This window comes from Corvus moneduloides, chromosome 28 (genome assembly GCF_009650955.1).
Source record: "Corvus moneduloides isolate bCorMon1 chromosome 28, bCorMon1.pri, whole genome shotgun sequence".
Taxonomy (NCBI): domain Eukaryota; kingdom Metazoa; phylum Chordata; class Aves; order Passeriformes; family Corvidae; genus Corvus; species Corvus moneduloides.
Window position 1 is genome coordinate 1,657,605 of NC_045503.1, and position 27,633 is coordinate 1,685,237.

At 48.2% G+C, this 27,633-nt stretch overlaps 1 protein-coding gene across 6 annotated transcripts in view; it reads left to right on the forward strand.

The window, feature by feature from the left end:
- DOT1L (DOT1 like histone lysine methyltransferase) overlaps nucleotides 1–27,633 on the forward strand; it is a 77,702-nt gene continuing 50,069 nt past the window's right edge. For 5 of the 6 annotated variants that reach the window (XM_032092773.1, XM_032092778.1, XM_032092772.1 and 2 more), the window contains exons 1-6: nucleotides 1–170; nucleotides 16,677–16,720; nucleotides 19,124–19,198; nucleotides 21,477–21,540; nucleotides 23,434–23,662; nucleotides 25,178–25,272. In XM_032092773.1, coding sequence (XP_031948664.1) covers nucleotides 90–170; nucleotides 16,677–16,720; nucleotides 19,124–19,198; nucleotides 21,477–21,540; nucleotides 23,434–23,662; nucleotides 25,178–25,272 — 588 coding nt within the window. In that variant the 5' untranslated portion in view covers nucleotides 1–89. Of the gene's footprint in view, nucleotides 171–2,788; nucleotides 2,899–16,676; nucleotides 16,721–19,123; nucleotides 19,199–21,476; nucleotides 21,541–23,433; nucleotides 23,663–25,177; nucleotides 25,273–27,633 lie in introns of those variants that run through there. The other variant, XM_032092774.1, reaches the window with a different exon arrangement.

Sequence of the window (27,633 nt, forward strand, 5' to 3'; positions counted from 1 at the left end):
CCCGGCCCGGCCCGGCCGCCGCACCCCGCCCCGGCCGGCCCCTCTAGCATGGTGCGGGGCCGCCGCCGCCTCGTCCTCCAGCTGCCGACATGGGCGAGAGGCTGGAGCTGCGGCTGAAGTCGCCCGTGGGAGCCGAGCCCGCCGTGTACCCCTGGCCGCTGCCCGTCTACGTGAGTATGGCCCGGCCCCGCACCTGCCCCGCGCCCTGTCAGCGCCCCCGGCCCTGCCCTGGCCCTGGCACCCGCCGGGCGATCCCTCAGCGCCGGCCCTTCCCGGGATCCATCGGGATGATCGCCCCCCGTGCGGGAACCCCCCCAGAGCCCCGGCCCCGGGTGCCGCTGCTGCTCGCTTGGAAGTCAAATCCCCTATTTCATTTTATAATTGGTTGACTAAACCGAAGGGCGGGGAGGAGGAGGACTGGTTAATGAAAAGTTTTCGTGTTTTCCTCGCGCTGGGCTCGTGTAACCGGTTAATAACCGGTGCTGCTGCTGCGAGCGGGGTGGAATCCAGGGATTCTGGATGGGGGAATAGCTCTTAAATTATGGATGGCCTCGGGTGGTCGTGGGGACCCCCAGGACCAGCCGCAGAGTGGGAATAAACGGTGGCCAGCGGCAGTTGTGGGTCTGGAGGCAGCGCTGGTGTCGTGGGGCTGCTGCCAGTTCCCCTCCAGCCGTGCCCTTGGAGCTCCCCTTTTATTTATCCCGAGCAGAATTCAAGCCAGCCGCAATCCTCGTGCTTCCAAATAAAATGTCACTTGTCCTTGCTTAGCTACCGAGCGGCGTTTTTCCTTAACTTGCCTGACTTTCTCCCGAGCCCGGGCGAGCGATGTGTGACCTTGATAACAATGTCCATGTTCAAATTAGTGACAATCCCACGAGAGGCGAAAGGCTCCGGGAAGGGTATTTTTGGATGTGTGTAGGCTTCCTATCAACCCTTGAACAATTTCTCTCCCTAACTGCGCGTAGCCCCTCGGAGCACAGTTTGCAAAGGCAAAACCTCTCTCTATATGTTTACTTGGCGCAGGCACTGTTGATTATTCCTGCGTTCCAGGCTGTGCTGTTGTACGTGAGCCGCTTCCCGGCGAGAACACGCTGGGACGAACAGGCTGGGGCAGCTGATACTGCTGATGTTGTTGCTCGCTTTGGCAATCGCTTGTGTGTGAGCGATTAGGAATATATCGCTCGTGGCAGGGGGAGACTGCTGCCTACTCCTATCTGCCGCCTGCCTTTTGGGGCTGCTGCTCTAGCCGTGCCTTTCCAAAACATCCTCCATGCAGGCTGGCGTGCGGCTCCCGGCGTGTCTCCCAGCACACACTGGTTAAACGCAGCCTTTCCTGTTTGGGCAGCTCTGTCAGTGTTGGCGGGCGCGCGCTCTGCTCAAATTGTCAGAAACTGAAAGTACAAGCGATGACCGGGTTCGGTTTTCCTCGCCAAATATTAACTCGTGTTCCCCCCCGCCTCCACCCCGCTCCCCGAGCGGGTTGTGTGAAGCGGAGGTTAAAGATTACGCGGGATAGGGATTAATCTGGGATGGAGGGATGGTTTTATGTCTGTTCACAAAGATTCCTACAGCCTTAAAAACCGAAAAACCGAACCCCCCGCCCTTTATTTTAGGGGTGAAACGTGTGTTTTGCAGCATGGGAAGTAAGGATTTAGTTGCTTTGGGAAAACTTGAGCAGCTGTTTTTGAAAATGGCAGAATAAACAGAATTTCTTCTCAGTTAATCAGAAATGCTGCGGATGGTGGTGGGGGTGTGATCCCCGTGTGCTGAGAAATACCACAAACCCCAAACATCCTGCCATTAAACGGTCCGCTTGGCATTGCCAGCTTCTCCACAGTCATTCCCGAGTGGACGTTTCACCTGGGGCCGAGCAGCATCGCGCCCCGCAGCTCCGGGCAGCGGAGCGCGGCAGCGGCCACGGCGTGCCCGCACACACGCACGCCCCGGCGCTGGCCGCGGCTCCGGCTGAACCCTGGGGCTCTGCAAACAAATCCCTGTGTCCGTGGCAGCGCTTGGCCTGCTGACATCGTGCTCTGCTGAACTGCAGCCGCGCTTTCCCCGCGCTGGCGCGGCCCCGAGCTGCCGGGAGAGCTCGGCTCGCCTTGACGTAAGCAGAACATTTCTTAGTTTCACCGCTCGTGGTTCCGAGGAAGCAAGGTGGGATAGCTGAGGGCAGGGGAAAAAAAAAAGCACACCACGCTTCAAGGAGTTTTATTTAGCGGCGTTCTGGTTGCTTCCTGTTGTACGCTGTGAGATGTGTTTTCCGAGGAGAGCTGGAGGGAAAGGGGAAGGGAAGCTCACGGTCCTGGCTGGTTATTTTTGGTGAGAGCAGCAGCAGTGCCAGGGAGTCATCTTTCCCAACATCCGAGGCTCTGTAGTGTGAACCTGCTGCGTGCCCGGGCTCCGTGGTGTGATGTAACCCTGCCTTGAGTAACCTGGCTATTTTTATGCTCTTACTACATCTTAAATTAGCGGCGTCGGTGTTGCTGCGTAGAAGGCTGGTCTCTCCTATTAATGGACGCCTGAATTAATACCGTGGCTCTTTATTGCTGCGCTGCTGCTTATTTCGTGTATAATAGGAAAAGTGGGGTCTCTCCAGACTGCTGAGTCCGGATAATAGCCCGGCTGACAACCCGATGCTTGTTGGGATGCTAAAAGAGCCGGGGAGGCTGATGTGAAACATGTATTTCCCTCCGAGTCTAATTAGGGCCGTGGGAGGAGAGAGAGCGGCGGCGGTGGTGCAGCTCCAGCCTCCCACTGGCTTCCACACAAAACTGAAAGTGCGGCTCCTTCCCCCGCCTTCCGCCGCCTCAAAGGAAAGGCCACGGTGCCCTAATGAAGCCGTGGTGAGCCGTGCTGGCCGTGCCACACTGTGATGAGTAAGTTGAATAGTGCATGGTGAGTAATCTCTCCTCATGACTCACAAAATATTTTCTGATGTTGACCTCTGTTTTTGTGACTGCCCCGCTTAATCAGAGCTGAAGTGAGTGTGCTCTTTTGTGTGCTGGTTAACTCGTCGGCTCCCACGTACCTGCCCCACTTTTTGCCCGTGCCAGGTAGTCAAGAGACCAGGGATACGGTGTTAAAATTTTAATTTTGATACTAGGAAAGATACAGGCCTGGATAAAGGAAGTATTTGGGTGAGAGACTGGAGTTAATGGATCTAACTGGTCTTAAACAGGCTACTGCTGGTGGAGGATGGCATTTTCAGTCATACTTCAAGTATTGCTGAGCATAACTTGGTACTCATTACTTAGATCTAAAGGGTACAAGGGTTGAAGTCCCCTTGTGTAGTTTTAAGACTTGCAGGTATTTAGGTTTTTTTCCCCTAGAATTTTTCTTAAAATGATTCATTCTCTTGTCTCTTTTACTATAGTTAAATTTGAACATGGATTAGGTTTAAATGCGGAGGTTTTTCATTTTACCACAATAAGCTCTGCCTGATCTGTGAGGTGTCTCAGGTTGTACTTTAAACTCCTGACAAATTCCTGCTTAAGAGTCGCAGGCTGTTGTGTGTGCAGGAGGGAGAAAGGGGTGGGAGTGTTGTGGGGTGGATCAGCCCTACAGTCTGGTCTGGCAGGGTTCTGCTGATGTATCTGTGGCACCAGAGAGGGATTGCTTGCGCAGGGAGCTGAAGCAACAGGAAGTTCAGAGCTGCTGAAGCCAATAACTGTCCCCAAAATCGATGTTTGCTGGACTGCACCCTATTGCAGCGTAAGAGTTGTTGAATGTGGAAAAGCCTGTTTGCAGTCTGTCAAAGACAGGACACTGCTTCTTTCATCTCCTCTCCTCAAGGCTTGCACTGCTGGGGTTGGCAGAGTGATCACGGTGTCAGGGCTGAGCGGGGACAGGAGGCACAGCCAGGTGCTGAGGGAGGGCCTGCTTGTGCAGGGCTGTTGTGCCACCGTGTCCTTCACCCCACTGCCTGTGAGGACTTGCTGCCTGTCACGTTCAATAGGGTGCCAGTCCTTTCCACTTTCAGAATTCGACATCTGCCTGTGTTGCTCTGTCCCCTGCTGGGTGGCATTCCCATGGAAGGTGGCTGCAAGCATCCATGTGTGTCAGGTTGTTGTGGGTTGTGTTCCCCTCTCCCCCTTTGACTTGTACGGGCCAGGGGCTTGAGTTGTGACAGCACCTGGGAACTCCTCCTGCAGCCCCTGGGCATTCCAGTAGGGTTGTGCTCTGGGTATAGGATCACGGAATCATGGAATGGTTTGGCTTGGAAGGGACCTTAAAGCCCATCCAGTCCCACCCCCTTCCACTATCTCAGGCTGCTCCAAGCCCCATCCAACCTGGCCTTGGACACTTCCAGGGATGGGGAAGCCGCAGCTGCTCTGGGCACCTTGTGCCAGGGTCTCCCCACCTTCACAGCCAAGAATTTTTCTTCTGCCCTAGTTACCACATGGTAACACCATTTTTTGTCATCTACCAATTTTATTCTCTTCTTCCAGACTTTGACTCTGTCCCAGGAGGGGACAGTCCTGGTTGTGCCGCTGTGCACATCTTTACAGGGTGAGGTGCCTCTGCCCTGAGCTGCTGGAGCTTAAACCTCCAAATAAGCACCTGTGATGAGAAGTCTGGCTTGAAAAATTAATTTATTTGTCTGTGTTCCTCCTCGTTGCTGCTGACTTTCCACTCAGCTGTGATGGCAAGAAAATTCTCATTTTCTAATTGAGTGTTGTCAGAGCATCACCCTGCACCTGGAGGTGTGTGTGACTGCTACTGGGAGTAATAGGATACAAGCTTCTTACTACTGGATTTTGTTCAGGTGGGAGGGTGCAGAGTGTGGGTTTTGGTTTTTTTTCTCTCTCTCTACTGTCGTGATCGAGCTGATACCATTCTGTCACCAAAGGAATGTGCTGTGCAGGGAGACCTCAAGGGCAGGGAGTGTTAATGAAAATCACAGCCCCGTGGGGATTGTCACCTTTGGAATTAAAGATCAACGGTGGAGATGAATAACAAACCTTGTCTGAGAGTTTAATCCTCTTTTTTTTATGAGTGTCACTCAGCTTTCCCGGGAAGAGCTTCTGCGATGCCTGGCTTTGACTTCCCAGGCAGCGAGGCAGGTGTGGGAGCATTGGGTGCCATAGAATGGTGCCGTAGATGAATTTGAGAAGGACCTAAATAGGAGCTAAATTGTTCGCTTGGGGCTGGAGCTGCCCTGCTGCTGAGGGTGGTCCTGTGCATCCTGCCCTCGGCCACAGATCCATCCCGTGCTTATTCCATACCCCACTGCTCTCCTGTGGGATGAGCTGATGGAAAACACGTTTTGCACGTGCTCCCGGCTTTTCCCTAGGATCAGGCCGTGCTGGAGGGGGAAGGTGAAGCCCCCCTGATCCTCCCTGCGGGTGGGAGCCTTGCTGCCTGTGGAGCTGTGTGTGGGGCGGCTCTGGGAACGGGATCGCTGGAAATATCTGGGCTGGAAAAAAGTGTTGCAGTGTTTTCAGAGGCGGCCCCCCCGCCCCGCTCTGTGAAATGTGAGTCAGGGCCTGCCCGGGACAGGCGGCCCTACAAAGGAGGCAGAGGAGGAAACTGTTGCTCTGCCTTTGCCAGGCAAAAACCTCCTCACCCCCTGAGTAATCGCCCAGAAATTCGGCAGCCGAGGCTGAGTTCGGGGGGTTTTCCCCCCGCTGGTGTTGATGCAGCTTGTTGGGAAATGCTTGTGAGGATGACTAATCACTTAGAGAAGCTTCTCTGGTGAGAGAAAGGTTTGAAAACTCAGCACAGTTCCGATTTCTCAGCACCTCTCTCTCTGCCTGCCCTCCCCGGTTGTAAAACCACCTGGAGTGGGGAGAGAGAGCAGCGTAAAACTGGGAAATACTGACTCGGTCATTTCAAAAGCACTTGGGTTTCTCTACTGCCCAGCAGATCACAGAGTTGGCACAGTTACATCATTTTTTTCTGTCCTTTTCCCCAGTGCCAGGAGGACTCAGGGATGTGCTCTTGGGGGGCAGGTGAGCCCTACGGCGTTAATTGTGCAGCACGTGGGCAGCACAGAAGAGCAGTTTCCTTCTGGGCTTTACCCTTTGAAGTAGAACTTGCCCTGAGTGACAATCGGTGCTTGTTCAGTTCTCAGACTCCTTTTGTTCCAAGCTCTGACCCGTTGGATACAAGATAAATCATGAGTTCAGTTAACAGACATTTTTTCCCCAGTATTTCTGTAAGAAAAGTGAAAGTTGGTCTCTTGTCTTGCATCTTAAGACCCCACTAGTATTTATTTTTTTAAATGTAACTGATTTATCTGAAAGGGAACTGTTGAAAGACAGAGTAGCTGTCCAAGATTGCTCGTTTTCCCCCTTTCATTCATCAGCAGATGAGTGAGGATTAATGTTCCTGTCCCAGCCAAAGTTCCGTCTCAGGCAATTCAAATTTATCTACCTAAAAATTCACCCATCAGCTCCAGTTGGACACAGCACTGAAAGCTTTCAGTGTGCTAGGGGAAATCCATGCCCCCACATGCAGCTCCAGCTCTTGTCCTTCGTGGCAGCCTTATTATATATGGAGATGATTATCCTTTCAAGTCTCAGATACGGGACTGAATTGTGTTGCCTCTGGGAATTTAGGCAAAATATCTTACCTCTTGGTATGTGAGATTTATGGGGGATTTAATCACCCTTCTCCCCAGACATCCATATGTCTACTTTTGTACTCTTCCTTCTTTCTTTTCCCCCTTTCACATTGACTTGCTTTTTTTCTTCCTGCTTTGAGTTAACCTTTAACTGTCTGATTAAAGTTCTGCCCTATAATGATCAACACAAGGACCAGAGGTGGGGTGAATTTCTTTTGTCCCTTATAGTGTCTTTTGTCACAGATTGATAATCATAAAGTGTCTCAACATATTTTTACTTTAATTATTTTCTCCTTCCCAGCAGAAGGATCCACAGAAGGAGGAAAGTTTAATGTTAGGAATTGTGAACATATTTACTTTCATGGTAATTATTAAAGACAAAACTACCTCTGAAGAGGAACAAGAAATAAAACTGAATAGGAAAGTTGGCCACATGCTGCTATAGCTATCAAATAAAGTAGGGACTATTTTTAGAGCATAGGAAGAGGGTGAGTATATTTTACAGCAGGAAATGATGGTTTCGTAGATCAGAGCAGATCTGTGAGTAACGAAAAAGTTCCTGTTCAGAGTATTTTGGTTTGTTTCATTTCATGAGTGAATGAGAGTTTTCTAAAAATTTGCTGAAAGAACTTTGTAGTGTTGGATGAAAAATCTAAGATAAATGAAACATTGGAAAACTTAGCCAAACCAAACATTACAGAAAGTTCTGAATAAGTTTCTTAGTAAAAAATTGATGGGTTTTAATACTGTTTCTTTGTTATTTTCTGTGTACTGTAAAGGGCAGTTTCCTGAGGTTTTGGCATTAATGTGTCATTTACTTCTTGGAGCTCAGCAATATTATTAATTTTGACACTTGTAAAATTTTAACAACTGTGAGCTTTTGAGGCTTCTCTTCCATTCCTCAGCTGGATTCCCACTGGGTTGCAGGTGGTTCCCTCTGGTTCCCGTATCTGTTGGCAACAAGACCTGGGAGATCAGGTGCTGGCTCAGGGTGGCCTCTTGACCCTCTGGAGCTGGGCTTGGAGTCTTTGTGGATCTTACCTTGGCTTCTATCCCTGCTCACAACAGCAAACAGTCATTTGTAATTCTGTATTCTGTGAAGAATACATTGTAATATTGTAGGGTCATTTAAAAGTCTTTAAAAGCTCGGGGAAATGGTTGGTGGCTGGAAGTTGATGTCTGCTGTTCAGAACCTCCACTGAACGACTGCTCTGCTCCACAAGTTGAAGCTTCTGAAGGAAAACCCATATCTATTGGGGTTTTTTTGTACCTAAGAAAGCACCTTTCTTTAGGAGCCCAGTGGGCTTCAGAACAAGTACAAGGTTTTATTGCTGACTTCTGTTATGTGGAATATTTATGCGTCTTTAATAGGAGCAGAATTTCTGAGCTGTCCAAGACTGAGTTGTCTTTACAGAATATAAAGCGGTTCTTTAAGCTGTTGTTGTCTCACCAGTTTTCCCTGCAGGAGACAGGGCTCAGGTTGTGCCATGAGCTTCCTTCCAGCACCCACCGAGGGTGTGGGAAGACCCTGGGCTCGAGAAGGACACGGTGGCTGCTTCCAGCACCAGGGATTTTGGGACTCTGTGTTCATTTCTTCCCTTGGGTTCCATGTGAAGGTTTGTTTCTGGCAGTGTGGGTGATCAGAGGTGTCTTGTGCTCCCTTGTACCTGCACAGGTGGGGTGTTCCCCTGCTAGCACAGGCCGTGGCTCCTGGGGAGGTGCAGGTTTGCAGCTGGAACATCTGCAGGTAGAAATGACTCTTGTCATCTCTGCCCGCTTGTGCCTGAGCTGCCCTCACCCTTGGAACAGTGTTTGTGAACTGGTCTGGTTGGAAGGGAACTGAGCCAAAACTCCACAAGGGTTTAGTTTTAGCTGAGGCCTCCCCTCCCTTTGCTGTGTGCAAGCAAGAGGTGACTTTTGGGGAAGTGGTGACAGGGCAGGTGGCTGGATGGGGTTAAACTGTCTGTGAAATGGTGGCAGGGCTGGCTTCCTCTGCTCCAGGGAGTGAAAGCCCAGCAGTTCCCTCTGTCCCACAAGAAGCAGTCCTGGGTTCTTGTGCGCATGGGATCACCGCAGCACCTGCCCACTGCCTCCAGCTGCCCTGGTGTGGGCAGGGTGTGTCACTGCCTAAAACTCGCCTGGGAGGGCAGAAGGACACACCAGTGAATTGCTGTTTTACCAAAGTAGTCGCATTCCCCGATATATTCAAACATCAACATTATTTTTAACTGGCGTTTTTTTGCGTAGTAGAATTACTTCTTTTGTCTGGCTTAGCTGGGGAAGCTCATCCTGCCGTGACTGTCCTGTGTGCCTGTAACACTCCTGCAGGCAGACTGCATGTTAATGGATTTACACAGCCCCTTCGCACGTACCAGGGGAACCATTCCCTCCTGCATCTGTGCAGTGTCCGTAGCAACAGTTGGAATTGCTGTGTGGAAAGGCAAACCTGTCTTACTGTGGCTGAAGTAGCGGCAGTGGAAGTGCAATCCCTGTTGCTAAATGATTATCCAGAGCAGTTTGGATCTTCTTTTCCAATGCTTATTTCCTTTGTTAGTTTATTTTGGATCTTGGGCCAACCTTTTCTTTTGTTTAAATGTCCTTATGAAGCCGTTAAGGAGGCCATAGTGACCACCATGGTTTCCATTTGGTTTTGTGTGGCAGTAACTTAGAAACTACTGAAGCTGCCTCCTGCTGTGTGGGAGATGGACTTCCAAATGCAGTCTTGGGAGCTCTTCCTTCCTTTGTCTTTACTTCTCTGAAACTGGGAGGAAAAGTATGGACACAAGGTGTTCTCTGCAGGACATCTCTTTTTATACATTCTAATATAAATGTATTCTTGTGAATGTCCTTGTGCTTTCTTGATTAAGGGAATGACAGTAATTGGGTGGTTCAGAGGAGACTTTTGGTCCTTGTCTCTCTTGGTAAGAAAACTTGTGCTTTGGTTGTTGCTACGGAAGCTAAAATGGCACAGTCTTGATTTGGGATAAAATCTGGTAATATTAAACTGAGTCTTGCTATCCGGTATGGAATACTGCATGGAGCAGGCTTTCCCTTTCCCTTACTCAAGGTTTAACTGGCATTTGAACACAAGGAAAACTCCTTAAAATGCAAAGTGATGGAAGGCAGAGCTGGCAGGACATGGAGCCCAAGATCCTCCCTTTATTGAGCAGCTCCTGGCTGCTGCAGCAGCTGGAAGTGCTTTGGCTTTGGCTTTTCACTGACTCCTGTGACTCCTGTGTTCAGGTGTGTTGGCTGTGGATGTGCTCTGGACAGGGGGACTGTGCTGGTGGGTCTCTCTAGGTGGGTTAAGTGAAATTAACCCTGTGGGAGGAGGAGCACAAGCTTCTGAGAGGCTAAAGTCCCTGGTTTGTGAGGGCATCTGTGTGCCACGCAGAATGCTGGTTCTTTCCTGGCTGCCAGGGAAGCTGCAGCTGCAGTGGCTCACGGTGCCTTTCCTGGTGTCCAGAGAAACCCTTATCATCCTTCCCAGATGGAGGGAAGCGAGGGGCTTGAAAGAGGCACTTGTCCCACCAGCCTTCTGCAAGATTGATTGGCTTTTCCTAATCCATCTTTTTGATCTCTGCTAACCATCTTGTCTGCAGCTGTAACATCCTCTCCTTTGGATTTATGGACTGCTGCCTGGGGAGAGAGAGCTGCCACTGCAGGCAACCAAGCTGTTGTTTAAACCCAGGGGCTGGTGGGACTGACCTCTTTTGTTTTGCGAGTTAAACGGGTCGTATGGAGATCAGACTTTGGCAAATCCAAATGACTTCTGTTAATCCATGAGTGGTGTCCGTGTTCAGGACTTGGGAGGAGCTGGTGTTACATTGGAGAGCTGGAAATGTATCTAGACAGGGTCATTAAAAGGTACACAAGTGTTGCCATTGATTTATTTGTAACCGGCTTGTTTCAGCTTTGGTTTTCACACATCTGCTGGACAGGGGAAAGCTGTAGGAGATCTGTCCCTCCTGCTCTGCCCCTGCATGACCACAGCTGCTTTTCACACTTCTGAAGAGCTGCTTTGGTCATCTGGCCTGTTTTTGGGGAAGGAAGCGTGGTCTGGTGTGTCAGAACTGTCTCTGAAAGGGCAGGGGTTGCTTTGGTGTGGGACAGTTTAGTCTGGGCTATGCCCAGAAATGTTCCTGTCTATGAACAGGAGGTAAGGGGTTGTAAAAGTTTGTGTGTGGTGCTGGGAGAGTGAAAGATTGAGGGGGCCTGAGCTGTAGTTCCTTTTTTTCTTGCAAGAACTTATCCAGGTTTTAAAACCATTTGTTTGCTGCTCAGGTCTGCAGGCTTTTTGGGCTACCTTTTTACTGTGTAGACGATCAGATCTCACAAAGATCCCACTTTCATAGGATCATGAAATCCCAGATATGGGTTGGAAGGGACCATAAATTCATCCAGTTGCACCCCCTGCCATGGGCAGGGACACCTTCCACCATCCCAGGTTGCTCCAAGCCCTGTCCAGTCTGGATGAGGCCTAACTTGACATGTGGTGAGATGAAGTTTAGAAAAATACGGTGTTCACCCCCAAGCTCCAACTTAGGCTTACCTCAAGGCTAAGCACAGTTTCATAAGAAGAACCCAAATAAAAAAAAGATGCAAACTTGGAAGGGCTCTGGGGTGGTGTTTCTTGCTCCAGGCAGTGCTGGCTGCCCAGTTTAACTGAACAAGTTCTTTGCGTTTGAGGATGGAAATCAGAATATTTAAAACTGTTCCTTTAGGTTATAGATTCACTTTAGACTATGGATTGTTGCACTGAGGGATAACTGTCCTGTACAAACACACCCAGGAGCCTGGGATATGGTACTGGAACACAGAATTAATCAAAATCTTGCCATTTAAGTATGTTAAGGGATGTTAACTTGAAAAAATTGATGTAACCAAAGCAGCCACACCTGGAGGAGGAGTGTAGGGCTTTGTGTTCAGGGGGAATTACAAACCTTTCCAACAGCCAGCTTGTGGCAAAAATGTTGCAAACTCTAATTTATACCTGACCTTGCTCTTGTAGACTGTTCTGTAGAAATGGCTGATTTAGCTGCTTTTATTAGGAATTTGGTGCTTTGTAGAACAAAGTTGTGCACAGATAACTGAGCTGTGGCTGCTGCTGATCCTGTCATGCACACCATGGTCTCTGTATTTATAATGTGTGCTATTGGGTCTGCTTTAGTTTTCTCACCCCGGTGGCAGAGTAAGAGCTGTGAGTGCTGCTGAGTCCTGGAATAACCTCAGGTGGAAGGGACCCTCAGAGATCATCAGTGCAGCCCCTGGCCCTGCACAGACACCCCAACAACCCCAGCCTGGGCATCCCTGAGAGCGCTGTCCAAACGCTCCTGCAGCTCTGGCAGCCTCGGGGCCGGGCCCATTCCCTGGGGAGCCTGGGCAGTGCCCAGCACCTGAGTTCTGCTCATATTGGTGATTTTTAAATTTGGGTTAACAAACAAAAGAGTGTGATTATAGAAAAGGATAATGATTGCTTCAACATAGATATTTGGAAGGAGCTTTTGGGCAGTGTCTTATTTGGCTTTTAAATCACATATTAGGGCTTCTCGTATCTGCAAGATACAGAAGGTCTTTTTTATGAGGAGGTGAAGGAAAAGATTGAACTCTTAAAATTTGCTCTGTGGTCCAACCTCCATGGCCTGAAGGGTGACAGGAGTTGGTGTCTGTAGGAGGACGCAGCCCTGTGTTTGTGAGACAGGAGCTGTGTGTGCTGGGGGCACTGGTGTGCTCAGAGTTACAGCAGTGGGGGTGTTGCTGGCTCCAAACTCCTGTGCTCAGAGGTGTAGGAACATGTGGATGAAGAAACCTGTTGTAAGAATCAGAACTATGAAGCTGTTGAGTCCTGCTGGCTGGAACTGTGCTCCACTGTTTTCCATAGAATGTTGGATTCTCTTTGAAGTGACTTTTGAGAAAGTGTCTGCTTTCTTTCTGTTACTTTTTCCAATGAAATATCTTGGCAAAAACGATTGAACTTTCTCTGAGAACTCACGTTTCAATTTAAAATTCAGCGTTTAGGTTGAAGACCAGAACTCTGAAAGTTCAGCTGGAGAGGGTTGGCTGCAACAACTCAATGTGTGTTTAGGTTGGGTTTGTTAAAAACTTGTTGAGAAGAGCTTTGGGCAGTCTCAAAAATTACTGCAGACTATAACTCTTTACTTTAAATACTTTCCACATTAAAGAGATAAGGGTGATTGTGAAAAGCTTCCATTTATGTGGCTCAGAAGATTCCAAGGGCCTCTCAGATGACATAAATACAGGAACATTGGAAAGTACATCCAGGCCAGGAGCAGCACGTAGTGTGCTCCATCCCCTCCAGCGCAGGGAGGAGGGAGGGAGAGCAGCCTGGAGCACGAGGAGGGTGAATGGAGCTGCTCTTTGTGACAGAGAGCACCGTGGTGCCATCATCTTGTGACTGGGAACAGAACACAGAGGCTGCTTGAGCCTCGGCCAAAAGGCTTCTGCACGTGGGATTCCAGGATTGATGGAGTCTGTGGGAGGCTCTTCCCCAGGAGGTGCCACTGCCAAAGCCCTGTGAGTGTCACAGTCCAGCACGACACACGAGCACAGCCTGCCTGCAACCTGAGTCATGGGCACTGCTGCTGGGAAAAATAATATAAAACACCTGAACTGAGCCAAAAAACCCAAACTCAAAGCCATGGCTGAATTGGAGAAGCTTCAGGGCACCTTTGGGAGTGCAGGGTTGGCTGTTGCCTGAGCAGGGTGAGGTTGGTCGGGCTGCTGGTGCTGCAGCAGAGCCATCAGGAATCACCATCCATCCTCCCAAGCTGCTGGATTCAGTGTTCCTCCCCTGGGCTGTGAGGGATCCGGGTTAAAGCTGCTGCTCCGAGCTCTGCTGTGTGGCTCACCTGAGCCACTGCATCTGCTTGGGATGCTGGTGGCAGAGGCTGGAGCAAGGCCAGGAAATTGGGAAGTTTGGAAGGCTGATGGCAGAGGTTGGCTGGAGCAGGATCAGGAATCCGGGGGGTTTAGAAGGCCCATGGCAGAGGCTGGAGCTGGGTGAGGATTTGGGGGATTTCTATTCCATTTGCCTTTTGGTTGCCTCAGACTCCCCTACATCAGGGCTGTAACCTGAACACAGATGTGATGCCTGCTGCTGCTCAGTGTCTTTTCTGATTAAATCATACAACCCTAATGATGAAATGGGGCCGGAAGTTTCTCTAAGAAAAGGGAAGCTGCTCTGTATTCCCTTCAGATCTGTTTCCCTGCTTCCCTCAATCTTCCACAGCCAGCTCTGCTTTGAAGAAATGCATGAGATCTTACTGGATTTTGTTTGCAAGACTTGACTGAGACCTTGGGAGCTTCTCTGCTCAGCCAAAGTCTGTTAGAGAGCAAAGTGAGCTTGGGAACTGTTTCAGCACGGGAAGTTCAGCAGCAGTAGATGTGGAACTGGTTTGGATTTCATTATTCCTAGTCAATGTCACAAACTAAACTCAAAGGCCCCTTCTGCCTGGAGTTTCCACGTGAGGTTGTGCAAAGTCACTTAAATCAGCTGATCTGTAGTTGTAGATGTCAATTGTGATTTATTATTATTATTTTTTAAATTTACTTTTTTACTTTTTAACCCATGACAAAAGAATCTGTTAATTAGGCAATTTTTGTCACTTATGGGGGTGTTTCCACGAAGGCCTGTAGGACAAGGAGTCTCTCATGTGCTCTGCTCACAGTGCCAGTGCCCAGCCCCAGCAGTGGGGAATGGAACTTCCTCCCAGGAAATGGTTATGGCAGAATAAGCCTGAATTCAGTTTTCCAGTATAATGTGCTTATGTTGGTAAAGCAAATTCTGACTCTGCAGGAACACAGTTTATTGGGAGAGCTGGATCAGCCCAGGGGAGCTCTGCTGGGATAATTCTGCATGGAGTGAAACGTGAACATTTCTGGGGGATGTTTATGGATGAGCTGCCGTCCGGGGTTATTCTTACACTTGGCAGATAAGAAATGAGAAGAAAGAGAAGTTCTCCTCCCTGCTTGTGCCCTCCTTTCAGTGCACAGAGAAGAGAGGAGAGAACACACTCTCTTTTATTTGTGCACTGAGAGGCAGGAGCAGGTTTTAGTTTGGTTGCTTCCCTGGTTTCTAGGCCAAGATTTAGCAGAAAAATTACCTGACATTCCTGGGAGACTGTTTATGGATGCTGCTGTTTTCTGTAGGGTTTGGGCTGTCCCAGCCCAGGAGACTGGAGGAAACAGCCCCAGATCTGTTCTGTGATGTTTGGGGTGCTCGTGTGGCAGCAGCGAGTTGTTAAATGTGGCCAAGGCAATGCTCAGCTCCAGGCTCTGTGTGTTCCATCCCAAGTGTCCTGGCTACTGTTGTTGGCTGGTTTTCCTTCTCCATGCTGTAACTGGAATGATTTGGTTTTCTTGGCTTAGTCTTCCGTGTGACTTCTAGATTTGGGGTTAACTTTTTGTCATCTGAAAAGAAGAGCTTTTTCTTGTAAAATAATGTGTCTCATAGCTGTAGTACAGGATCCTGGACTGGTTTGGGTTGGAAAGGACCTTAAATATTGCTTAGTTCCATCTCCCACGGTCCCAGGTTGCTCCAAGCCCCAATGTCCAGCCTGGCCTTGGGCACTGCCAGGGATCCAGGGGCAGCCCCAGCTGCTCTGGGCACCCTGTGCCAGGGCCTGCCCACCCTCCCAGGGAACAATTCCTTCCCAAAATCCCATCTATCCCTGCCTTCTGGCACTGGGAAGCCATTCTCCCATGTCCTGTCACTGACTCCACCTATTAAAATTTCTTCTCCCTCCTGTTTATAAGCCCCTTTAAGGCAATGGAAGGATGACAGACCTCAGAAATTCTTGCCTGTCTGTCTGTCCTGAGATATTTAACCAGGTATCCAAAGGGCTGTGTACAAATTTCTTGGAATGAGAACGTTTGCAGGCCTGGCTGATCCCAAGTGCATGAACTGGTTATACAAGGGGAAAATGTGTTTCCTCCTGAAAATAGGAAAGCTGAGATACTGATGGAAAATGCTGCCATTTGACTCAGATCATGTCTTTCCATGTCTTGAAAATGAGATAATCCAGCCACTTTCTGTCATCAACCATCAGTGGTTTCCTTCTTCGCTTCCTTCCCCTGCCCCCAGTGCTCTGCTTTGTTACCTGGCCCTGCCCTTTGCTACAGAATTTCCCCTGATAGCTCTACAGAAATGACATTTCTGCAGCACAAGGCAAGGGAAATGATTTGAGGGAGCCTTTGCACTTGTAACTCTGGACAGGCCCTAGAAATGAGAATCCTAATTAAAAGGTCAAAGCCACTTCCAGAAGCAAATGTCAAAATATAACCCCAGCTTTGTGCAGATGGACTCTGGTAACTAAGGCTTCACAAGCTGGATACAACCATGTGTGTAAGGAACTCCTGTGGCTTCCCTAAAATATAATTTTTTTGGTAGAATGGTGCATATAAATGCAGCTCCAAGGGCTTTTTTAAGGATGAATTTGTAATAACTTGCTAAACCCACTTGTGCTTCTGTTGCTCCTGAGTTAAACTCCCAAATGGAATCAGCAAACCTGTGTGTCTCACCCTGGTGTGGATGTGTGATGCTCAAGGTTTGGCGTGTTTTGGGTTTCTGTTCATGAGCAGGGCTGCATATCCTGGCCTTTCTCTGTGTGCTCTGAGGGTGTTTTTCCTGCTCTGACATCCGCTCCCACTGTTTATTGGATGCTTTATTTCAGAAAGCCATTCCCTGTGCTAGAATCTCTCTGCCCATCTGGAGCTGGGAGCCTGTGCCAGCTGCTGGGCCAAGGGAATCAGCTGTTCATTGGGAGCTTGCAGTCGAGTACCTGCTGCATCCCAACAATCCCCAAAGGCTTCGCTCACATCATCCCCAGCCACGCAGTCCCTGACTGCAGGGAATGACAAAGAAATAAGGAGAACGACAGTTCCTTCATGTCAACCAGAAACACTTGAAAAAATTATTTCCTTAAGCCTTGTTTTTTCTTAGAGGGCTCATTTTGATGGCTTTAATGGGTGGAATTCAAAGACTCCTTTCCCAGTATGCTTGGCACCTGTATCCTTAAAAATACTGTGATTCCTGTACACTCCTGACAAACAGCACCTGATGTGTCTTTTTTTTTAAATTTTATTTCAGGACAAACACCACGATGCTGCTCATGAAATTATTGAGACAATTCGGTAAGTGCTGGTGCTGGGACCCTTCCTGTGCCTCACTGCAGCTCTGGGAAGGGGTGTCTGGAGCCAGGACACGCAGGAGGGCAGCAATTAACATTTAGCAGCTCTGAGTTATTTTCTAAGCTGAATTTGTTGCAATACAGAGCTCCCTGCCAAATAGATTTTGTTTTATCTTGCCTGTTCCGTTCTGTTTTGAGCAGAGTTAAAAATGAGTGCTAGTGTTCAGCTTTAACACTTGTGGCAGTTCGTATTTGAGCTGTGGACAAACAAGGTTAAGGAAACATCCTTGGCTTGATGTGTTACATCCTGATCTTGCCTCTGCCCACCCTCTCTGTTTCCCCTGTTGCTGTGATCTTGCAGCATTTGGGTTGTTTGGCAATGATCTCCCTGTAGCATTCCTCTTAATCCTGCTGATGGAGTTGGAACAGCGTGGGGAAAATGGGAGGATAAAGGTGAAAGACAACTGTGAGGAGCAGGAAGTCAGAGGATTTCCCAACACGGGCTGTCAGGACGTGACTTGCTGTTATTTCAGCAGGATTAGGGGGGGACTTGCCAAAGAACAACTTTTAATAAATGCTACACGAATTCCCCAAACACCTGAGGGATGAGTTATCCCCATTACAAAGCTGTTCTTGTTAACTGTTCTAGATCCTTACAGGCTGCCCTTGGCTCAGCTCAGGGCTGTATCTGCAGCATGTTTTAATGCTTGGCTGGTGCAGATACAGGTGAGGTACGAGGTGTTTTACCTCCAGAACCCCCTGAGCTCACAATTTGGTCACATATGGCAAAGGAAAAGGTAGCAGTGAGCCTTGTGTGCTCCCAGTGTGAGTGTGAGAGAGCCAAGTGCTTGATAGCATCACTCACATGCACAAAGTCAGGGCATTTCCCATGGTCAGGAGTGGCAGAGGATGTGGAATGGGGCTGGAGCTGAAAATCTTTCTCCTAAAGGAGTTTCTTTCCTATCTACAGAACCCTGCCACAAAACACTGCTGCCAGCTTGCCTGGACTGGTGGGGATAAGATCCTGTGCCCTGGGATCCTGTGGCATCATTTGTCAGTGGGGATGGAGAAGGCCCTTTCCAAGGGGTTCAGAGGGAGCTTGGGCTGGAGGGGGTGGCTGGAGCTGTTGGTGCTTTCTGTGCTGGAGGCAAAGCAAAACTGTCTTAGGAAGCAGTTGGGTCAAATAATGTTTCACAACTGTGTTTTAGGCAAGACTGGAGTGAACTCAGTGTCAGAAGCTCTCGTGCTGCCTTTGCCTTGTGCAAAGTGATGTTGTGAAAGTGGTGGGTGAGAGAATGCAAGGAAGCCTTTATCTCATCAGGCAGTGGAATCATGGAATATCCCAGGCTGGAAGGGACACAGGGATCAAGCTGCTGGTAGGCAGCTGTTGACTGCCTGTTGCTGTGATTTAAGAGTACAAAGTTTGCAGGGAGAGCCCTGATGCTTTTCGGGGAGATGAGAGATACCAAAGGAGAGTCAGCCATACATGTCCAAGTTCTGGTTTTCACTGGCCTGTGTCGTTATTTACCATGTGTGAATCAGCCAGAAGGAACAGAACTGTTGGCTCTTTAGTCATTATTATTATTTTTTTCCCCACCATTTTAATAGTGAAGAATGGAGCAAGGTTCATGAGGAAGAAATTCTGCGATTCCTCTTGGAATTCGTCCTGTGATGTGGGGCTTTTTGATGCTGACAGTGCTCTCCAATTTGATATTTGTGGAGGAAAGTGTGTGCAGAGCTTCTGTGGCTTTTAAATTGCCTTTGAAGGGAATCAATCTTCCTCCATTCCACAAGTGAAGCTCTCTCCTGTGAGCTGCCATTGTTGGATGCACTGCAAGTGGGCACATGCTTTCCCTTTCTCAACATACAGGGCTGTGTTCATTCAGAGTATCAAAGGGGTCTTTTATCAAAAGAACTTCGAAAAATCGGGTTTGGTTGGGTGTGTAAGGTTTAAGAGCAGTTTAGGCACTCCCCAGAGGAGAATATCCTGGCACTGAGTGGTTGGTGACAGGGTTTTTGGGCTGCTGTGGGAAATGTCTTCTCCACATTTCGCTTTGTCAAAGCTTCCTGCAGCCTCAGAATTCTTTGGAAATGCTGCACTTCTGCATTTTATGTTAGATTAACATCAGCCATGACTTTGAGTATTTTAGACACGTGGAATACATTTATCACCTCATTTTGAAGCTTTATGCTCCTGCCAGTGTCTACAGGCATCTTGCTGTTTATTCAGTACAAATGTGAACTGTTGCAGTTTTCCATGATGTCTGCCTTATTCCTGGCAGTATTGTGAGCTCCCAGGGCTGCTGCAGTATCCTCTCTTCATGTGAAGTAGCCCAGAATTGAGACAAATGACCTTATTACTCTTAATTGGCAATACCTCTCATCATTATTTCTTCTCTCCTTCCAGGTGGGTCTGTGAAGAAATCCCAGATCTCAAGCTTGCCATGGAAAACTATGTTTTAATTGACTATGATACAAAAAGGTGAGAGGAATGTTTTTGTTCCCAGCAGGAGTTCAGGCCAGCACGGGGTGTAGTGAACTCGTGTGTAACTGGTTATTCTTAGACACTACCAGCCGAAGTTTTCTCTCAGAACTGGCTTCAGGCTCTGCCGGAGTTATTTTGGTAGGAAATGTGTAACAGCAACATTGGCAAAGGCAGTTGGATTAAGGACATAATTGGAAACTCCACACAGCTCAAGTGCAGCTCTGCTGTACGTTGAATTACTCACTGTGAAACAATGATCGGTATCTGCGCCCTTGGAGTGCGGCCAGGGTGGGAATCTCAATGGCAGAGAGGTTTCTGCTCCTGTAGTAACCAGGAACTCCTGTTCACAACAGGGCACCACAGAGCTCTGTCAGTGGGAGGTGCACCTTCCCCTCCCTCCCCTTCCTGCTGGGTGGGGGCTGAATTAAAAGGTGACATTCCCAGGGGTGTTGTGGGCAGTACAGGGGTTCTGAGGTGCCTCAGTTACATGGGAATTCATAGCCACGAGCTGTTCTAAATGAGTGTCTGTTATGGGACATTCCCCTCCGGGCTGGGAGAGGCAGATCCTGACCTGTGGTGTGTCTGTGGAAGGTTTGAGGTTCTGTGCATGGACTTGGCTCTACTGAGACTGGGAAAAGGGGTAATGCTCAAGCTGCAGTTTACAGAAACCTCCTTAGTTGCCTTCATGGGAAATACTGAATTTATCCCAGTCCACAGAATGATTGAACTGTTAGAACAAAGTTTACAGATGAAGCTGCATTGCTCTGAGTAAAATCACAGAATATCCTGAGCTGAATCCCACAGGGATCATCAGTGCAGCCCCTGGCCCTGCACAGACACCCCAACAACCCCAGCCTGGGCATCCCTGAGAGCGCTGTCCAAACGCTCCTGCAGCTCTGGCAGCCTCGGGGCCGGGCCCATTCCCTGGGGAGCCTGGGCAGTGCCCAGCAGCCTCGGGGGGAGGAACTTCTTCTCAATATCCAACCTAAACCTCCCAAGCACCGGATACTTCTGTCAGGATCTGCTTAAGGTATTGCTTCCTCTTCTCTCAATTTTCAGTTGTTTAATTGCAAGACTTGTTAGTCCCTCTCTTTCTCCTGGAAAATTCAAAAGGAGCAATCAGGGTCAAGCATCCCTTGTCATTAAAATCCATTAGTTTGGATTTGTGGATTACTCACAGTGCTGTAATTTTGTGGTTCTGGCACCCTCACTGGGTTTGTTTCACTGGGGACCATTGGTGTGGTTGGCAGAAATGCTGAATAAAAGTGAAACCCCTCTGTTCCCCAAAGTCACTCCCTACCACCTTCCTGCAGCTTTTCAAGGAAGTAATGAACTAGAATTTTGGGTTTTTTTCAGTCTTTTATCTTCCTTTGAAAAAAATTGTCAAAAAACTCACTGGCAGCAGATGGGCTGAGCCAAGGATGTGAAGGAGAAGCAGCAGGTTATGGAAACGCAGACAAACCCTGCTGCAGCCTCTTGCTTTTCCCAGCGTGCAAACAGGCACCGGCAGGTGGAAGCTTGGAATGGAATGGGCAGAACTCATGGGAGAGGTGTCCTGGCCAGTGTAGTGACCTTGAGGATCACAAGAGACTGAAGTGTCCCTTCTGATGTCCCCTGGTCCCCCCATCCCATCCCAGCTTTGGGAATGCCCATGGTTTATGATGTCAGTCCTGTAACTCCTTGTATTGTTTTTGCTGCTGCTTTGTGGGTCTGATTACGTAACAATTGATGTTCCCAGGAATATCCTTTATTTCCTGGCCTGAGATGAATTGATTTAATCCTCTCAGTTTGTGTCATTAAGGTATCTGCCTGGGCTGACCATAATCCCAGCCAGCCCATGGAGCAATCCCCAGGCTTTCCTGGTGGGTGATAGTTTGGGCTGTGTCCTGGCCCTGGCTGCATTTTCAGTCCCAGAGTGAGTTTCTGGAAAAGCATCTGCTTGTCTCAGGGCTGATTATTGGGAGAGATGACAGCAAAAAGGAGAAAAATGTACAGATCTCTTAAATTTCTGTGCAGCTGAAATTATGGAGAAGAGGTTCCGAGAATACAGAACTTTATCAGTATGATTTACAATAAAGGAACTAATATCACTTGTCATGTACTCCTGGTCTACTGGGGATTTTATTTAAAGGAAACAAAGTCTTAAATCTGTGTGTGTAATTCCATATCCTGAGAGAAACAAACCCTAAATACCTACTAAGCAAGAGGATGGAAAATCCCAAGGTTTTACCTTCAAACCTGCCTGTTTTGAGCTGCCCCTGTGTTTTCCCTCCAGCTTTGAGAGCATGCAGAGACTGTGTGACAAGTACAACCGAGCCATCGACAGCATCCACCAGTTGGTAAGTATTGAACTGGGGCCCTGCCATCATTTTTGTGTGCCAGGTTTGAATTCAGGTGGTGAAGAGCAGCAGAAAGGGGTGACTGACTCTGTGCTGCGTTATACCTGCTGCTCCTGTAGCATCAGCAATACCCAGCACTTCCATGTTTTGGGGGGGGCTTGAGCTTGGTAATAAACTTATTTTCTTGATCACACCTGGGCAGTCCAGGAGTTAGTATTGGAGGGATATTCTTACAGAAAGAAAGGAAATCAAACACCACTTTTTGTTCTCAAATTCAGAGCTGTTGCTCTTCCTTCTGCACTTCTGGCACTGTTATTTTAGCACTTGGAAGCAGCAGAGAAGGAAAGGTTGGTCTGCGTTTAACCCAGGAATTTCTCATATAGATTAACTTTTGCACAGGGAAATCTGTGACTTATAGGTACTTAAATAATCCATATGAACTCTCCTGTGTGTTGTGGAAGTGATCCATGGCTTAGGAATTTCCTTGCCACAGTTCAGCTGCTCTGGCCTGTGGGATCACTGGCTAAAGCAGAATGTAATCTCTTTTCAGGCCAATTTAATGAGCTTTTTGGTTCTCTTACCCCCCATAAAAGGTGGAACTGGAGGAGGCAGAACATGAACAGTGAATAATGTTACTATTCTGCTGAATTTCAAAGCATAGGTGGATTTTTTTTCTCTGTTCCGCTTATGGAATTATTTGAAGTGTGCAGTTATGGCAACAAGCCTTTTTTGCTGGGATTTTCTTAATTTTTTGGGCCTTAAAAACTTGTGCTTTTTTTGGATTCAGGCACCTTCGTGTGTATGTTGGTTAATAGCTAAATATTAGCAGCTCTTCAGCATTTGCCATTGCTGTCTGAACTGACAAACCTGATGGGTTTAATTTTTTCCTTCCCATCTGAATCTCACAGGAATTGTTTAGGAGGGGTCCTGGAATTGCCCGTTTTTGGTTTGTTTTTATCAAAGGGAGAGGTAGACATTTTTAAAACTTTAAGAACTTTTCTGCTTAGGATAGGGGTTTTTTTCTGAGGAAGAAAGGAAGCTTGATTTCCATCTCTTTCCTGCCACTCCCTGTTTGAGTGCATCTGATCCCTCCCATGGGACAGCTCCTGAAGCACAATTAACCTGTTCTTGTGGTGACAGCCAGCATCAGTTCAGTGGGGATAGTAAAGAAAAAAGGAGTGAACAAACCTTTACACCCACCCCAACTCTATTCAGCGTTGAGCTTTACATTGCCTGCTGGTTTTTGCATCTCTTTAAATTCCCCTTTATCGCCTGTGAAATTCTCTGTTGGCTGAGGTGTGACAAAGTGCAGGGCAGCTGCTGGTGTGCAGCTTCTGCAGTGTCACAGAAGGGTTTGGGTTGGGAGGGACCTTAAAGCTCATCCCATTCCACCCCTGCCAATGGGCAGGGACACCTCCCACTGTCCCAGGCTGCTCCCAGCCCCAATGTCCAGCCTGGCCTTGGGCACTGCCAGGGATCCAGGGGCAGCCCCAGCTGCTCTGGGCACCCTGTGCCAGGGCCTGCCCACCCTCCCAGGGAACAATTCCTGCCCAAGATCCCATCCAGCCCTGCCCTCTGGCACTGGGAAGCCATTCCCTGGGTCCTGGCCCTCCATGCCTTGTCCCCAGTCCCTCTGCAGCTCTCCTGGAGCCCCTTTAGGCCCTGCAAGGGGCTCGGAGCTCTCCCTGGAGCCTTCTCCTCTCCAGGTGAGCACCCCCAGCTCTCCCAGCCTGGCTCCAGTTCCGGTCACTGTTTTTATCTTTAAGGAGCACCTGCAGCCCAAGCTGGGGGAGAGGGGCTGGGAGGGGAGTGTCCCTCGTTTCTCAGCTGGGTTTGGTGCTGTTTCCTTGTCTCCATGGTGGGTTCACCCCTGTCCCCGCTGTCCCCCTGCAGTGGAAGGGGACGACGCAGCCCATGAAGCTGAACACACGTCCCTCCAACGGGCTCCTGAGGCACATCCTGCAGCAGGTCTACAACCACTCGGTCACAGACCCTGAGAAACTCAACAACTACGAGCCCTTCTCCCCTGAGGTCTACGGAGAAACTTCCTTTGACTTGGTGGCCCAAATGATCGATGAGATTAAAATGACAGAGGATGATTTGTTCGTTGACTTGGGCAGTGGTAAGTGACCAAATAACTCCTTTTTTCTCTTTTTCTTTGCTGTTTATACTTTAAAAATCCCCATATTTGGGAAGCAAACCAGGACTAGGGATTGTCTTGCTGGATAAGCATCTTTTCTAGATAATCCCCAAAGATGCTCCTGCTTTTCATGCCATGATTAAATGGACCAAACAAACAGCCCAGACCTCTTTTCTGGTGGCAGTGAAATATCAGCCTGCAGTGCAATAAACCCTTGTTACAAAGCCCTTGGTTTCTGTTGGTATTGTTGGATACACTTGTGAAGGGGAAGCAATGTTACAAATGATGTTTGACCCATAAAGTTGCATTCCAAAGGATTCATCTGTTTTCACTGGATTTGCTTTATGCCCTTTGTATCTGAACATGGGAGTTCTTGACCCTTCCCACGTGAAACACTTGGTGTGGAATCTGAAAATGAAGGTTGTTTTGCCTCTGACTTGTCAGTGTGTCAAAAAAGCTTTAATAGTTCGCTTGAACAGTTGTGAAACCCCACAAAATCTAACCCACAGCTGCAACAAAGTCAAGTTTTAAAAGGAAATAGATGTGTCTAGTTGGTGAGGAAACCAGGTATGACTCAAGCACATGTGCAAGAGAGATACTGAGTAAGGAGATGTTCTTTTTCTTGGTATAATCTGGTTCAGAACAGGAAAGGAGTAATAAAAATTTCCCCTCTTGCTTGATGTGTTCTGATGTTTTAGCACATTTAAACCCAAACAAGTATGCGTGGGTTTAGTTGTTGGTGTGATACAGGACTTCTGGGCAAAAATATATTTTAAAAAACTCTATATTTTAAATATAAAACAGTTATAAATAAATATTTAATATTTATAGATGTTACGCATAATAAAATAGATTGTAGGAGAATTAAATAATATTAAGTAATTATTATATTAAAATAGCATATAAAATATATTTAGAATATATTTTAAATTCAAATACAGTAGGATTACTATCCCCCCAAACCTTAAAACATCTCCAGTCAGGCTCTTCAGTGATTTTCTTACTCCTCTTCCTCTCTCAGTGGGACTGTCTGAAATTTCCTGTCAGGGACTGATATTCAGATGAGACCTTTAGAAAGACATCAGAGCTGAGAAACTCTTTTCCATCTGGAGGAAAAAAAAATCTCCATAGATTCTCACAATTGTTTGTCCAAGAATGTTAAAGAAGATCTTATCTGGGGCCCTGGAGTGCTGCTGGTTGGGTCACAGGCCCATGGCAGATACTTGAATCTGCTACCCCCAGAAATAAATCAGGTGTTTCTTGCTCTAATCTTGGGGCTGAGCAGCACCAGGGAAGTGGGAATGGCTTTGGGAATACCCAGTGCCTGCAGTGTGCTTTCCAGCTGGGAATGTCAGACACCTGGCAGCTGAAACTGCCCTCAGCCCAGTCCCACAGTTCAGCTGCTTTTTTTGCGTGCACTTTGCTCTAAGAGCTTCTCTCCCTTTGCAGTGGTTTCCCTGGAAGCCCTCTCAGCTCTGGGGTTTTTGTTCCCTGCAGGTGTGGGGCAGGTGGTGCTTCAAGTGGCTGCAGCCACAAACTGCAAACATCACTACGGAGTGGAGAAAGCTGATATTCCAGCCAAATACGCCGAGGTGAGTGAGCCTGGGGTGAGCCTGGGGTGTGCAGGGTGTTGGTGCAGTAACTCAGCGGTGCAGGAAAAGCAGAACTTCAGCCCCGCTGGGTTTTTGCTTCTCAGATCAGCCAGTCCTGGAGCAGTGAAATGTCAGCCTGCAATGCAAGGATGTGCTTGAGGAAAGAGCTGTGTCCAGTCTGGAGTGCTCAGGAGGAGCACTGGCATCTTTCTAGAGTGATTTCAGGCCTTGAAAGTTCTTTTAACAGTAATGACAGGGCCTGTTCAAAAGGGAGTGCAGTACAAGCTTCACCCAAATACCTGCAGTCATTCTGTGTCTGCAGTGCTCTAATGCAGCTCCCAGAGGCCACAGCAGGCAGTAAATCCAGGAATAAATTCACCAAACTATTACTTCTTAAATATTTTAAAGGCCATGTGTCTGCCTGTGGTGGTGATGCCCCTTTTTCAGTTATTAAACCACCAGAGGCTCCTCTGAGGCCTGTGCTGGGTGTCTGGTGTGTGACTGCTTAGGAGGCACCTTAGTGAAGAAAACCATAAAATGGCCTGAAGCTGAAGGAGGTGAGATTTAGATCAGAGATTAGGAAGGAATTCTTGGCTGTGAGGGTGGCACAGGGTACCCAGAGCAGCTGTGGCTGCCCCTGGATCCCTGGAAGTGTCCAAGGCCAGGTTGGACAGGTCTTGGAGCAGCCTGGGAAAGTGGAAGGTATCTCATGGCAGAGGGTGGAACTAAGTGATATTTAAGGTCCCTTCCAACCCAAACCATTCAATGATTGTGTGATAATGTTTAGTCAGGCTGCTTTAGTCAGGTTTCTTTACACTTCTAATCCTGTGCCAACGGGACACACACAGATGATGAGTTCAAGGCAAACCTGGGAGGCCACAAGCACCCAGGGAAGGTCAGTTATGTCTTACCACAAGAAGTTTGCCTGAACAGGAACTGATCCCTCTGAATTGTCAAAACACACTGATTCAGCCTGGTCAGGCTGGAAAATTATCCCTCATGGAGGGAGGGAATAAATAAAAGTCCTTGATCCTGCTTTTCAGTGATGTGGGCAAAAATGCATAAACACAGTGGTGAGGAGGATCAGACAAGGACCTAAAAATCCACTTTGTTTCCCCTGCCAGGACTCAGTGGAAGTTTTTACCAGGAGGGCTCTCCAGTCTCTCTGTGTGAACATCCTGGTTTCACTTTGGAGCTTTTACAAGGCCAGGAATCCCCTCTGTGTTTATCATTAAAGATCAGCATTATAAGGAAAAGTGACATTCTCGCTTTCATTATTCCCCCTTCCTGTCACTGTGCAAACACAAGGCTTTAGTGAAAACAGCAAACAAAAGAATGACCCACAAATTGAATACTAGGAGTAGTCACTGCTGGGCTACCTTCAGTTTCACAAGTCTTCCATGAGATTACTGGGTGAACAAAATATTCTGCATTATGTCCCTGGTTAAATCCTGTCAGATTTACCAGCCAAGGAGCTGCTGCAGTGTCAGTGTGTGTGCAGCTGCCTCGTGTCTGTGTTAGGGTTTTCCTCCAAATATTTGTGGAAGAAGTTGGATTGAGTTTCCAGTTAAGATTGGCTGTGGCACCACATCCCTGGGTACCATGATAATAGTTCCCAGATAATTGATGGATAATAGATTTTGAAAAGCTTCACCTGAAGAGGAAGAATGTTATGGATTTGCTTTAGTGTAATTACCTTAATAAATTAAAATGTAAGTTCATGCACGAAACTGCTGGGGATTTTTGAGTTACCCTGCTCAGCTTTGGAGTGCTTTTGAGCATAAAGAGGTTTAAAACATGCCCATCAACACACAGAGTTTTGCTGAGCTGCTGATGGAGGTTTCTACCATCTCTGGATTGTCAGTGGGATCAGAATTGCTGCTGGGCTTCTCTCACAGAATCACAGAATAGTTGGTGTTGGAAGGGACCTCTGGAGATCATCCAGTACAAGGCAGGGTCACCTGGAGCAGGAATGTGTCCAGGTGGGTTTGGAATGTCCCCAGAGAGGGAGACTCACCTCCAAATTTGGGCCAAATCCTAAAGATCAGGTGGGACCAGGCTGCTGGAAATGTGGTGATGGGGATGTGTGAGGAGGCACTGAGCTGTCTGGATATTGGATTTTGTTCCTTTCTCCCCTCTTTGGACTACAGAAAACAGCAGCAGGTCTCCCTCCTCTGCACCCTGGTGTATTTGGGTGCAGTTTGAAGCATTCCCAGTTGCTGTGGGAAGCAGGATTCTCTCTCTGTTTGCTGCTGGGATACTTTGCCTGCTGCTTTCTGCCTCCTCAGTGACCCCAGCAGACCTGGCTTTGTCCTGGTTGTCCCTTTGCTCCCTGGGCTTAGGCTGGGCTGCCCCTTCCTC